This window comes from Mesitornis unicolor, unplaced genomic scaffold (genome assembly GCF_000695765.1).
Source record: "Mesitornis unicolor isolate BGI_N332 unplaced genomic scaffold, ASM69576v1 scaffold30162, whole genome shotgun sequence".
Lineage (NCBI taxonomy): Eukaryota > Metazoa > Chordata > Aves > Mesitornithiformes > Mesitornithidae > Mesitornis > Mesitornis unicolor.
This window is the reverse complement of record NW_010167631.1, coordinates 13,526-25,798: the sequence shown is the minus strand read 5'-3', so window position 1 is coordinate 25,798 and position 12,273 is coordinate 13,526. Positions and strand designations below refer to the sequence as shown.

Here is a 12,273-nt window from a genome sequence, read left to right as displayed (position 1 = left end):
GCAGTCAACAAGAGTCACTGCTGCTCTACCAAAAAAAAACCCAGCAATGTTCGGCAGTGGATGAGATGATTAAAGATTAACCCCTGCCTCCTGCCTCCACCCCTTTTGGGGAGTATAGGCCAAGCAAAGCCTTTCGGAGAAATATTTGAAATAAAAGACAACAGACAGGGGACGCAGCGAAGGCAGAGGGAGGCAGCAGGGCCAATAGCCTCGGACAAGGGAGTCGGTACAATCTGGCCCGTGTTTGCTGATGATAATGCGCCTTTCCAAAGCTCTAATAGACATGGAGATGGCAGATTATAGCGCAGCGCTAGACCCGGCATATACCACTCTGGAGTTTGAGAACATGCAGGTGCTGGCTATGGGCAGCGGTAAGTCCCCTCCGTCTTCTCCCCCTCCCTGTGGTGGGATGAGCCAGGGGCTGTGGGGGAAGAAGTCCCTGGGGTAGGTGCTGAAATGCTCCCGGGGAGGGCTGGGGTATGGCAGGGGTGTCAGCTGTGGGTCTCCCAGCAATTCACTTTGGGGTTTCTGCTTCCCCTGTGGAGAAATAGAGGTGGTGAAGGTGAGATGGTGCCCTGCAGCCCGGATACCTTGGGGATGGGCACAAACCAGGAGCTGGGTGCAATGAGAGGTCCCCACCAGACATTCAGCCCAGGGACTGGCGCTGAGCAGAGGGGGGTCTCATCACTCCAGACCCCAACCAAGGCAAACGACTGGCCAAAAGTTTACAAGTGAAATGTTGCTGATGGCTCACCAGACAGATGACCGAGCCCGTGACCCCAGAGCAGAGAGCCAGTGCTAGATTTTCCCAGAGCAGAAAGCCACCTAGCAAAGGTGGAAATCACTACAGAAAGTGGTTCAAGCATAGCCCCGAGGATGTGGCCCTTCCCCATGCAGTGCTGGGGTGCAGGGTGGGATCCCCTTCCCTGGGAGCGTTGCGGGGCCAGGAGACTCAGCTCCTGAAAAGAGAGGCAAGGGGACCTGGCAAGGATAGATGAGCGTTCCTGTCCCCTCCAGATGACGGGATCACACTTAACCCACCAGGATTTGTTCCACCCATCTGGGGACCAAGGAGTCCTGTTGATTAAATGCTCAGAGATAACAGGAGATTCCTCTCAAAGTCCCCCCTGAAGTCTCTTTAAATAAGAGGTTAATGACTAAATGAAGCACACCGCAGAAAGCGAACCTCCGAGCCCTTTCCTCCTGCCTGCTATGTCACCAAGGCTGCCAGAGCACCCCTGTCCCAGTGACACAGACTCTCCCCTTACCACCTGTGGCTCTGCTATGCAATAACTCCCCCCTCGTCCTGGGTCTCAGCCCCTTCTCTGCTTCCCGGGGTTGCTCCCACCCATCCATGCATCTTGAGGACCAGAGCAGCCCCCTTTGGCTCTGCCAATGTCTGTCTGGACCCTCCAGGACTAGTCCAGGCCTTGCTCCCTCTCCATGCTCCTCTCCCACCCAGCACACAGCAGCTCCTGCATGGGAGAGCTGCAACTCAGCCCCACCAGCCATAGGGGTCCCCAGGGCCAGAGGGACATAATCATTTGGTATGATGTGATATGAAATACAGCCGAGGGGTAGGTGAGTCAGTCAGCTGGGTCAGGTCGCACCACCACCTCTCCTCCCGCTCTGCTCAGCTCCAGGGCTGTTTTGGCACTGCAGAATCTGGCCACACCTCCTCCACCTCCAAAACCTTTGCCTCCTTTTCTGGCTGAGGACTGCAGGAGGGCCCCTGCCTCACACAGCCCTGGCAGTGACAAGGCTTGTCATTGTCACAGACTAAATGCACCCCACATTCAGACAGGCTTGGGGAACGCTTAAGGAGCTCCTGCCCTCCTGACGCAAGTCTCTACTGAGAGATCTCACTTTTTAAGCAGGATTTCTTCTTTCCTCTATTTACCTTAACTCCAAATCAATCCCATTAAACCACTTCACTGCAGCAGCCAGAAGCCCACATTTCTGGCACTACAAAACAAGCTTAATTAGAAAATTATCCATTAGGCAATAATTTCATTGTCAGTTGGCTATTAGACTAAGATGTTGCAATTTCTTTGATAGTGGTGCCAGCTTTTCCTGTTCTATGTTCATCTGATTACAGTATGATATACTGCTTAAAAGGCATTTACCTGGGCTGTCACAGATAGAAGTAATGTGATTATGGGCAGATCAGCTCTTCTTGTCTTGCACAAGTCTTACATTTAGCTGAATCTGGAAATCCAATTTTCCTCCTGGAATGACCTTCACCCAGCCAAGCCTTTGGGATGCACTGGGAGGAAGAAGGTTTTCAGGGGCAAACTGCTCACAGGGACAAGAGACAGACAGAGTGGGCCTGGGAGGCACTCAGGGCTTTGGGAGCAGAGAGAGGAGCTTTGCATGGGCAGTGCTGCATGCAGGGAGACGCAGCCCTGGGACGCAGACGTGGGACACAGCCCTGGGACACAGTCATGGGACAGGGTGTGCCAGGCAGGGACACAGAGGCAGCAAACTGACTCAGGAAAGAAATATCAGAGGGACACAAGGAATTAGAAAGACAGTAAGCAGGCAGGGAAATGAAAGCTGCTGCCAGAGACAGAGAAGGGGCTGGCTCAAGATCACCTACGCCAGCTCACTGCTGGGGATCACAGCATCCCCTCCAAGTTCCTTGTGCCAAGAGATGGCACAAGGTGGCTGTGGCCCACCTGCTGCAAGATCCCTTTCTCTGCAAAATAAATGCTACCATTTCAACCCTACCCCAGACAACATTACTTTAACCACACCCAAAGCCCTGCTTGGACCAGCCTTTTTATAGCATCCAGTCTTTTCTGCTGGGTGCCAAGCAGGAGCAGTTGTGGCCCTCCAAGGGTGAGAGTTAACTGCATCCCTGCCAAACCCTGAGACCAGCGACCAGTAGACTCAGATATTAAAATCTCAGCAAGTTTCTATGGCTCTGTAGATCCTGAGTATCACTTGCAAGTGAGATTTACACCGAGGCAGGGGAATGTGCCTGTGCTGATACAGAAAAATGTGCATGGGAGGGGACAATTAGATCAACTGAATTAAGAGCTGATCCCTTCAGCCTTGAGGTTTGTTTGGCTTGCTGGAGGGGGTTTAGTGTAGGGCTTTCAGATGTTCTTTCCTACAGAGGCTGCTGCAATTCCCTGTCCTCCCAAAAGAGCCCTGCAAGTGCCAACCCCCCTTGGTCTTTAAGGACTGTCAGACATGTCCATGTCAGCTGTGGTGCTATGACGCTCTGGAAGATACCCTGCAAACAGCCTCCTCCATGCATCACCCTTTCTTTCTGGGTTAGCTTCATCAGTCCTTCCATGCATGGGCGGTGTTTGCTCACATGAGTTTTCCAGCTGAAGTAATTTGAGTTTGTTGTGCACTTTAAGTCTTGTTCTCCTGAAGAACGGCTGTGCAGGCTGGAGCTCCATGCCTGGCAGAGAGGGTCTGCAGCAGACGGATCCTGTCACCTCATTTCTCCAGTAACATCTGCTCAGGGCTGTCTTGGGCTCTTTCAGGGCTGCAACACAAACATCTCTCTAATAAATCAGCTGCTCACCCTGAGCTGTAATACCTCGGCTTTAACTCTGCACCAGCTTTTATTCTGGCCACAGTACTGCAGTCCAAAGCACCTTCAAATCCCTGAGGAATGTTGGCTCTACTCTGTGACTCTTGCAAATGGGTTTCTGCTTTTTCTGAAGGCATAGCTGGAGTCAGGCCTTTGAGAAAAGCTGTCTCACCCTGGCACACAGGGAGCTTTTGCACATTCAAAATGCAGTGACTTAAGACACTCAGAGCACCCACCACTCCTTGCACATCTCCCTGACCAGCCCTTGCTGCACAGGTGGCTGCAGCTGCCCGGTTCCTTCCAAAATCAAGTCTCTCACTGGAAACTGAATTAGGAAATGTTGGCTGTCTGTCTCACTGTCTTCTTCTTCCTGTGTCCTACCCCATGCAGACACGTCTCCATCAGAAGCAGCCAACCTCAACACATCCAACAGCATTGGGGTGAATGCACTGTGTGCCATCTGCGGGGACCGTGCCACAGGGAAGCATTACGGGGCTTCCAGCTGCGATGGCTGCAAGGGCTTCTTCAGGAGGAGTGTCCGGAAGAACCACATGTACTCCTGCAGGTAAGGATGGAGGGACAGAGGCAAGCAGCTGAGACAAAACAGTGCTCAGGGGCTGAACAGCAAAACCCTCAGAGCGCAGCAAGTTGATCCTTCATCCTCTTCATCCTCCCTGCATCCTCCACTGCCTGACCTCATCCTCCAGCTGGGACAGGCCAGACACAGCTCTCACTCTGGGATTGCCCTCCAGGGGTCACTGGAGAAAGACCCTGTGAGGTCCTGTCTCATTTGTTAGGGGCCAAACGTGTTCTTGCAAATGGATATGGCCAACTGTGGATGCAGTCAGCAAGGTGATGCTGGGGGAGGAAGCTCTGTTACAGAGACTGAGCTCTTTGCTACTCAATGCTCTGAGCACAGTGCAAACCCCACCCACTCCCTGGGGGGTACTTCAGTGGTGCCTCATCCCTTCTCCATCATGAGAAAGAAGTGTCTGCCATCTACCTAAAATGCTTCCACTGCCTGTTACATGATAAAACAACTAAGAAGCAACAAGCTGGGCAGCATAGTGTGCACATCTCTGAGCATGAGACATCCATGTTGCTCATGCAACTCATGCACTGCACCTTGTGTGGTTGGTGGTAGCCCACGGTGCCATCAGCAGCTGTGACCTGCCTGCTCCCTGCTCTGAGCAATCCACGTGTAGAGATTCGCAGGGGAAATTGAGGAGTCCTCAGCTCAGAGTGTCTAAACCACCTGAGTTACTCCTGATGGCCTGACAGCCACTTGGAGAGCACAGCAACTTGACTGTAAAATCTGAGTGACAGAAAGAAGCCCCATGTTTATCAGTGCACATGAAGCACATTTTTGGTTGCACTTCAAGGCTATTGAGGTTGGCAGCCCAGGAAGCCCCTTCCTCACAGCTCCACTGGGAAAAGCCAAGATGCTCAGTTCTTTGGAGGAAAGGGCTTTTATATAGGTGCTACAGAAGTGCTTAAAAAGCTGCTTTATGGCATCATTATGGGGAAATCTTAGCTTGAGGCTTTAAGAAGTGTGGTAGAAACAAGCCTTTTCAAAAGCTACAGAACTGGGCATGGCTGGGAGCCCTTTCCCAGCTCTGTACGCCTTTGTCTTTACTTTGCAAGTTTTATCAATCAGCAGTAAATTAGACCAAATTTGCAAGTGAAATTCATGCTGCAAATGGCCACCAGGCTTGTGCTGCATGCAAGAGCCGCACACATGGGAGATCACTGTTTGCCCCACTGTGTGAGATGGATTTGGTGACACAAGTGTGGAGGGAAGGAGCTGCTTAGTTCCCAGCTCCTCTCTGAAGCACAGATGGCTGCAGAGGTGATGCACACCAGCGATGCTGTCCAGAGGTCAGAAGCAACCTGCCTGGATCCCAGACAGCCCTGGAGAGATGCAGGGACTTAATCACACTTCTTAACCTTACTCACTCCAGAACAACCATCTACCCCTTTTTCTTCAGAATAAATGCACTTTCTTCCCTTCTAACTGGGATCTAACTTACAACACAGGCTACTAAAGTGGCTCTGACCCTTCTGGCTTACACTTTTAGCTTCACTGGGGCTTGTTAGTCCACCCTGAGCATCCTGTGCCTGGTGGTTTGTGAGTAGGACCAGCAGTCTAGGCTCCTGCATGCAACTGTCAGCTCCAGCCCATCCTTACTGAACATCTAGAGGTAGAGCAGAGGGCTGAGATGTTCAGTGCAAAGAAGAAACCTCAGGTTAAAGCAAGCATGGAAATGGCACAGACTGGGGCTCCTTTCCCCGGGTGAGCCTCTGGGAACCTGCTTTGAGCACAGCTCAGAGCTTGGGCTCTGTCTTGTGCAGCCTTCAGGCTCAGTCTTGCTGCTCCTCACACCTCTTTTTCTCCCCAGGTTTAACAGGCAGTGTGTGGTAGACAAAGACAAAAGAAACCAGTGCCGATACTGCAGGCTTAAGAAGTGCTTCCGAGCAGGAATGAAGAAGGAAGGTGGGTGACAGCGTGGCTTCTCAGCACTCCCCCAGCAGCAGCCACACTGGCTCTGTGTGTTTGAGGAAGCCCTCGCAGCCCAAGGCCAGTCCCTGCTGTGTGTACACTGACCCATCTTAGCCCCATCTCCCCTCCACAGTGCTCTCCTGTGTGCAGATCCAGACCCCCATCACAGGGGAGTTAGGGAGAGTTTTGGCCTCCAGTCATGAGTCCTGCATGTGCCCACTCTGCCCCGCTCCTGCCCATGTGCAGTCCTTCCAAGCAGGCATTGCCCAACAGCTGGGGGCAAGACATGGGGGCCCTCTGTGCTCCCAACTTCAATTTCAGGGCCCCTTCTCAGGGCACATCAGCAAGAAGCAGAATCTTCAAAGGACAGCCTGGAAATTTGGAAACACTTTGGGAAAACTGCTGTAAGTGCTGTTGCCCCTTTTTTTCCTAATGTGCATATAGGTTCTTGCTCTCTACAGAGAGCTCAGTTTTATCTGATACATCAGCCATACCAGAAAGGACCCAGAGCATGGTGGAGCATTTTGGCTATTTAACTCTATATGAAACAAGTAAAGATATCCACCTGCCTGCATGGCCTGGGCTCTCCTCACCGCTTCCCTGCCTCTCCATCTCTGCAGCCCTTCAGATTCCCATGACTCAGAGATGATGGGACAGGATTCACTCTCGTTTAGTCCTGTTCGGTTTTCAGGAGCACTCACAGTGGCAAGGAAACATAGGGCTGCTGTTGTCCTGCTGATGACCCTGCTGGTGGTCCTGCTGGTGGTCCCACTGGCGGCCTTGTTGCTGGCAGGATAAACTGTCAGGAGCAGCCCAGAGGAGCTGCCTGGCACCTCGCAGAGCTCACCCCACTGATGTCTGCAAAGGGACAACCAGGAGGCATTTGGCCCTGTTGTTCCACATAGAGAAATTAAACCCTGTGATCTCCCCAGTTCATACCCCCTTGCAGAGAAACCTAGGAGAAAAAGGAGGTCCTTGAAGACAACAGGGAAGTACCAGCAGTACCTGGGTAGCTTCCACAGGAACACTGGGCTGTGGGTCCACTGCACGGAACATTTCTTCCCTGCTAAAGGGGATGAAGTATTGCAAGGGACTTGATTTGACTTTTCCTGAAGAACATAGGAATCCACCTCTCCCCTCAGCGCCCGCTCATCCCATGCCCAGAGCTTTGCTGCTGTCTGTTAATATTCAATAGAAGTTACATTAGGTGCATGACCAGCTAATACTGAGCAAACATTTGGAAAACATCATGGCGTGACTGAACTCGGGGGCCTGCTACTGATAACAAGCGGCATAACCTTGGGAGCTCCTATTTACAGCCGCTGACTGCAGGGCTTTTCTTCTGGCCCAGCCTCATTATTGCTTTTTATCAGGTGGATTTATACATTGAGAACATATCAATCCAGAGAGCCACCAGCCTAAGGCAGGGACTATTCTGTTTCCCCTGCCATCGATCAATACCCTATTTGAGCAGATGGCTTTGACTGGCATGGCCGTGGTGAGTTATGGCCAGTCCACAGCCTTGTGGCAGAGGCAAATCCTCCCCCTCAGCACAACTGCATCTGCTCTGGCTACTGCCACCTCTAGACTCAAAACTCAGGTCCTCAAGACGAGGACCTCCAAGCAGGGAGGCACACTGGGGTCAAACCCATCCTGGGAGTCTCTTCACAATAAGGTGAGAGAGCTCTGTTGCTCTGGGCAGATAAGTAGGAGCAGTTCTGTACTTCCTTCCTTATTGTAGCTTAGACGGAAGTTTTCCAACTGCACCTTCCCAAGTGGAGCTCACAGAGGTCGTGTGGACAGACAGAGCAGCCGCGCAGGCACTCAACTCCTCCATTTCACACATAAGCTTTGGGCTGCATACATGAGCATGGCCACTCTTTCAGACCTCGTACTTTGAAATCAAAAAGCTTAAGAGCCAGATCCTTTGAAAGGAAACTTTTCCCATTGAACTCTACAGGCTTTGAACCAAGTGTTTGGGCTCCCATCCCAGGAAAGACTGATAAAGCTAATGTGAACACAGAACGATGAGATGCAGTTAGCTCTCGCAGGCATCCCCTCACAACCCAGACACACCTGCACCCCCATCCTGCCAGGCAGGGGACTTGGGAAAAGCTAAGCAGCTAAGGAAGGGCTCCTGAGCATTGCAAAGGGGAACGCCAAAAGTCTCTGCTAGCTTTCGGTGTGCACTCCCGTGAATGACCTGCCACTCAGCCAAAATACTCTCTTGCAGCTGTACAAAATGAACGGGACCGAATCAGCACCCGGAGATCAAGTTATGAAGACAGCAGCTTGCCCTCCATCAATGTCTTACTGGAGGCAGAAGTCCTGGCACAACAGGTACCTCTTCTTTCTTCTCTGGCGAATACAAAAGCATCAGGCAATACCTGGCCAGTGGAGCCAGTTGAGTATTTAATAGCTGAGTCTTCAAATTACCACCTCTTTTCTAAGTAACTTATCTGCCAACTCAACACTGTTTTTTCAAAGGCATTTGTTACATGAAACCATCCCTTTAATGCTCCTTGATCCAGAACTCTGTTGCAATATTATACAATAATCTGTTCTACTTTGATGGGACCCATGAAGACTGTGGAGCCTGCCGTAAGAAAACAGGGCAGAATCTGAGTCCTCCTAAGCCAGCCAAGGGGCTGGCCTCACACCAGCAGCTTCCCTTCCCCATCTGCTGTTAGCAGCTTTGGATTCAGGCTTCCTGTGGAGTTTAACAAGCAATCAGTTTCATGCAGATATTATGCCTGAAATTCCCCGTTTCTACAAGCATACTGCCAAGACTTATTTCCTAGAGTGTTCACCTGAAAAGACAACTCTGATTTAAGAATCTGGATATTGCAAACAGTGTATGTCAAATCAGCTCTGTCTGGGAAGACACAGGACAGGAGCTGCTGCAAAAAAATAATATTGGTGCTGCTCCCAGAGGTGTGAGATAATGGGGTCTCGAGTCACCACATCTACAAGGGAAGGACCTTTCCAGAACTCTGAGTCCTGCAGTGGTATCATGTGTAAGGCTGGAGCAGGGTCTGCTGATAAAAACTACAACCATTGACAAATCCAGGGGAGCTCCTGCTCTCCCACAGAGCACAGAGAGACTCATTAAACAAGGCAGGCTCCAGCACGGTAATTGGTAACTTTTATGCGCCTGGCTAATTAGAACAAGATACTGCTGAGGAGCTGCTTTCTCCAAGATCTTGGGTCACTCACTCAGAGGTCTTTATTTATTTGCTAAGCCTTCCGGGCTCTCTGATTAGGGTAATACATGGTGAGATTTTTACAATCTTATTTATTCAATAACAGCTCGAGAGCTGGAAAGCTTCCAGGTAGTGCAACCTTAAAAAAAAAATGCAGGTGGCATTTGAACTCCATTTCCTTGGGAAGGCTGGCAGGGTCCAAGCTGAAAATTGCTGGCAGAAACAGGACAGGAAGAGCTGATGTTGTACAAGAGCAGAGAGGGCAGGCAGAGGGCAGCGATGGGGTTGAGTTAATTGCTTACAGAAGCATAAGGATAAAGTAGTGACTAAGGGCAAATTTTTAGATGAGCTGGGTGAGCAGCTATGCATGAGAATGGGGCAGGAGGTTGGGTGCCTGGTTTGCGGGAGATGTTCTTTCCAGCTCCATGTGATGGTACTTGCAGAGTTGTCAGGCTTGTCCTTTGCAAATGAAATGGCCCCGTGTGCATTTGCAATCACAAATAATTGTGCCACGCAAAACAATGTGACCTGTGTTGTGGGCATATTTGCACATGCATAGTTTTGCCAAAAGGGTCTAAAAGCTGAGGGGAGGTGGAAGTTGTTGTCTTTGAAGTCTGTCTTTAGCATTTCTAAGCGAGTACTGCCATATATTAATGACCTGGTGCTCACAGAAAGCAATGTCAGACCTGGACAGCTGCCTTGAGCAGAGACTCCTTGTGCTGATGCTGACTCAGGCAGGTGGAGGAGCAGAGCCTGTGTGTCTCCTGCCAAATGCAGACAAGGCAGGTCTGGCCCAGCACTGGCTCTGGAGCACGGTGGAGGTGGGGAGCAGTTCTCTGCCCTTTGGTGGGACCAGATAGCTTGTGCAGCAGCACTGGGCGGACATGTCCTTGCTACTGGTGAGGCTGACTGCTACATGAGCCCCTCTGTCACTCCCTGTATCTTGACTGAGCACATTTGTTCAGTGGAAGATCTCAGCTTTCAAAACATTTTTTCCTCTGCTTTCAAGTCTATTCAAGTTTACCAAGATGAGCTACAGCCTCAGCTCTGAGGCACTTCACATTCACAGATCCCCAAGTTGATCTCAATTTAAAAGAGTTGTGCTGGGCTGCATATTGTGAGGGATGGGTGTGCAACAGAAAAAAGTAATGGTTGATGCTGGAGTCTGCATCAGCACAACCCACGGGCCAAGGATTTTCCTGTCTATGTTTCCTCTGTGGCACTGGGAGCTGAAGGATCCCTTCTCTCCCTCCAGATATCACCCCCGGTTCCTGTGATCAGTGGAGACATCCGAGGGAAGAAGATTGCCAACATCTCCGACGTGTGTGAGTCCATGAAGCAGCAGCTGCTGGTGCTGGTGGAGTGGGCCAAGTACATCCCTGCCTTCTGCGAGCTGCCCCTGGATGACCAGGCAAGTCCCCCCCAGCCACCCCACCTCGCTCTGCCCTGGCCAAGGCAGTGGGGAGCCAAGGGACAACCGGGTAGCTGAGACCTTCAAAGAAAATGTGCATTGTTCGCTTTGTTATCAACTGCTGCAGCTGATTGGGACGGCATCCATACAATGCCAGCACGGCCATTTGCATGTGCACCTTATCAGTTGATGAGCACAAGCATGATAACACTGAGCTCAAATTAGCTGCATAACCAGGTGCGCATTCTGCATGGGCCTAACAGTCAATTATTTATTAATTATAGTTTGGGCAGCACTTTGAAAACTTGAAGTGCTATATAAATAATCAGATTTAGTAGGACAGATTTCTAGCCTAAGGTCTACTTAAGACCTAAAGCCAAATCTGCCTATCTTTCTTTCTGCTTCTTGCCCCGCGGATATGTTTGTATCCATTCTCCTGGTGTGGAATTATCGACACTAAATACCAGTCTGCTCCCAAGGCAGTAAGAAAATCTCTCTTCAGAGTTAAAAACAGAAATATATTTGCATTTAACACAAATTACTAGAATGACATTTGCTGATTCCACAACCAAGATGAGCACAGTGAGTTTGAAATCTTCTGCAAAACTATACTGCAGGATCTCGGGCAGCCTTGAGGAGATACAAGGAGTTGCCTCCCATGTAAGTCTATATTTCAGAGGTCTGCAACAGATGTTGCAGGACATGATGTGTGCCCAGCCTTGAACAGCACACGTGGATGGTGGGGAGGCTCCAGAGGGAAGGGATAGCACTTCTGGCAGTGGCCAGCACAGGTCCTGTCGCAGGTAGGAAGGTATTTCCAATCTGCCTGGTGCAGTCACAAAACCAGCGTATGTGCTCTGCAGCTAGGATTGGACTCCAGCCCTACTGACCTAGAGGTAATTTTTATATCATGGAGAAAAAGGATATCCAGAAAGAGAGAGTATCCAGCTGATCAAACTCCCCTAAACGCTAAATCTGAGCACTTCAGTAATCACTCAGCAGCACAGAGCCCCAGAGAATTCAGTGCTGTTAACACAGGAGCATATTTCTCTCTTTTCTGTTGTGTGCAAGTGCTAAATTGTTCAAAATTGTAAGAAATCTTTTAAACTCCTAAGGCAAATACAACTCAAAAGTTATGAAAACCAAAATTACTTCAATGACAACTGACATTTGCACAGCAAGCAGGCTGCAGCCCAGCTCTGCATAACCCATTGCATCCTTGTGCCGTTTGGAACAGAGGCAGTAAACCCGGTTAATAACTCTGCAAACTGCAGAAATTTCCATGTGAGTTCATTTTACAACTGTGGGGCTGCAAAATATCTCAAAGAAGAAAACAAAGGCTAAAGATGACATAGCCTGAACCCTGCCTTCCCATGGGGGAGAGGCTGCTTTCAGTATGCTCCATAGGCTTGTCTCGACTGAAACTGGTCTGTTATGACCAGCCATACTCCATCACAAGCAGTTCCCAATCTGTCCCAAACGGCTTGAGAGGAAACACTGTGCTGCTTTAAAACTGATAAATGAAAGATGTCTGTGCTTGCAGAGGACAGTGTGAGAACAGAGGCAGGAGATACTCAGGGGGGCACAGGAGGAAAGACAGAAATGCCAA

The 12,273-nt window shown here is 50.2% G+C and overlaps 1 protein-coding gene across 2 annotated transcripts in view; it reads left to right on the top strand.

The window, feature by feature from the left end:
• The first annotated feature begins 250 nt into the window (after positions 1 to 250).
• Positions 251 to 12,273, top strand: part of HNF4A (hepatocyte nuclear factor 4, alpha) — a 16,916-nt gene continuing 4,893 nt past the window's right edge. The window contains exons 1-5 of one of the 2 annotated variants that reach the window (XM_010178760.1): positions 251 to 371; positions 3,941 to 4,115; positions 5,950 to 6,044; positions 8,284 to 8,390; positions 10,509 to 10,664. In XM_010178760.1, coding sequence (XP_010177062.1) covers positions 251 to 371; positions 3,941 to 4,115; positions 5,950 to 6,044; positions 8,284 to 8,390; positions 10,509 to 10,664 — 654 coding nt within the window. The remainder of the gene's footprint in view (positions 372 to 3,940; positions 4,116 to 5,949; positions 6,045 to 8,283; positions 8,391 to 10,508; positions 10,665 to 12,273) is intronic. The other variant, XM_010178759.1, reaches the window with a different exon arrangement.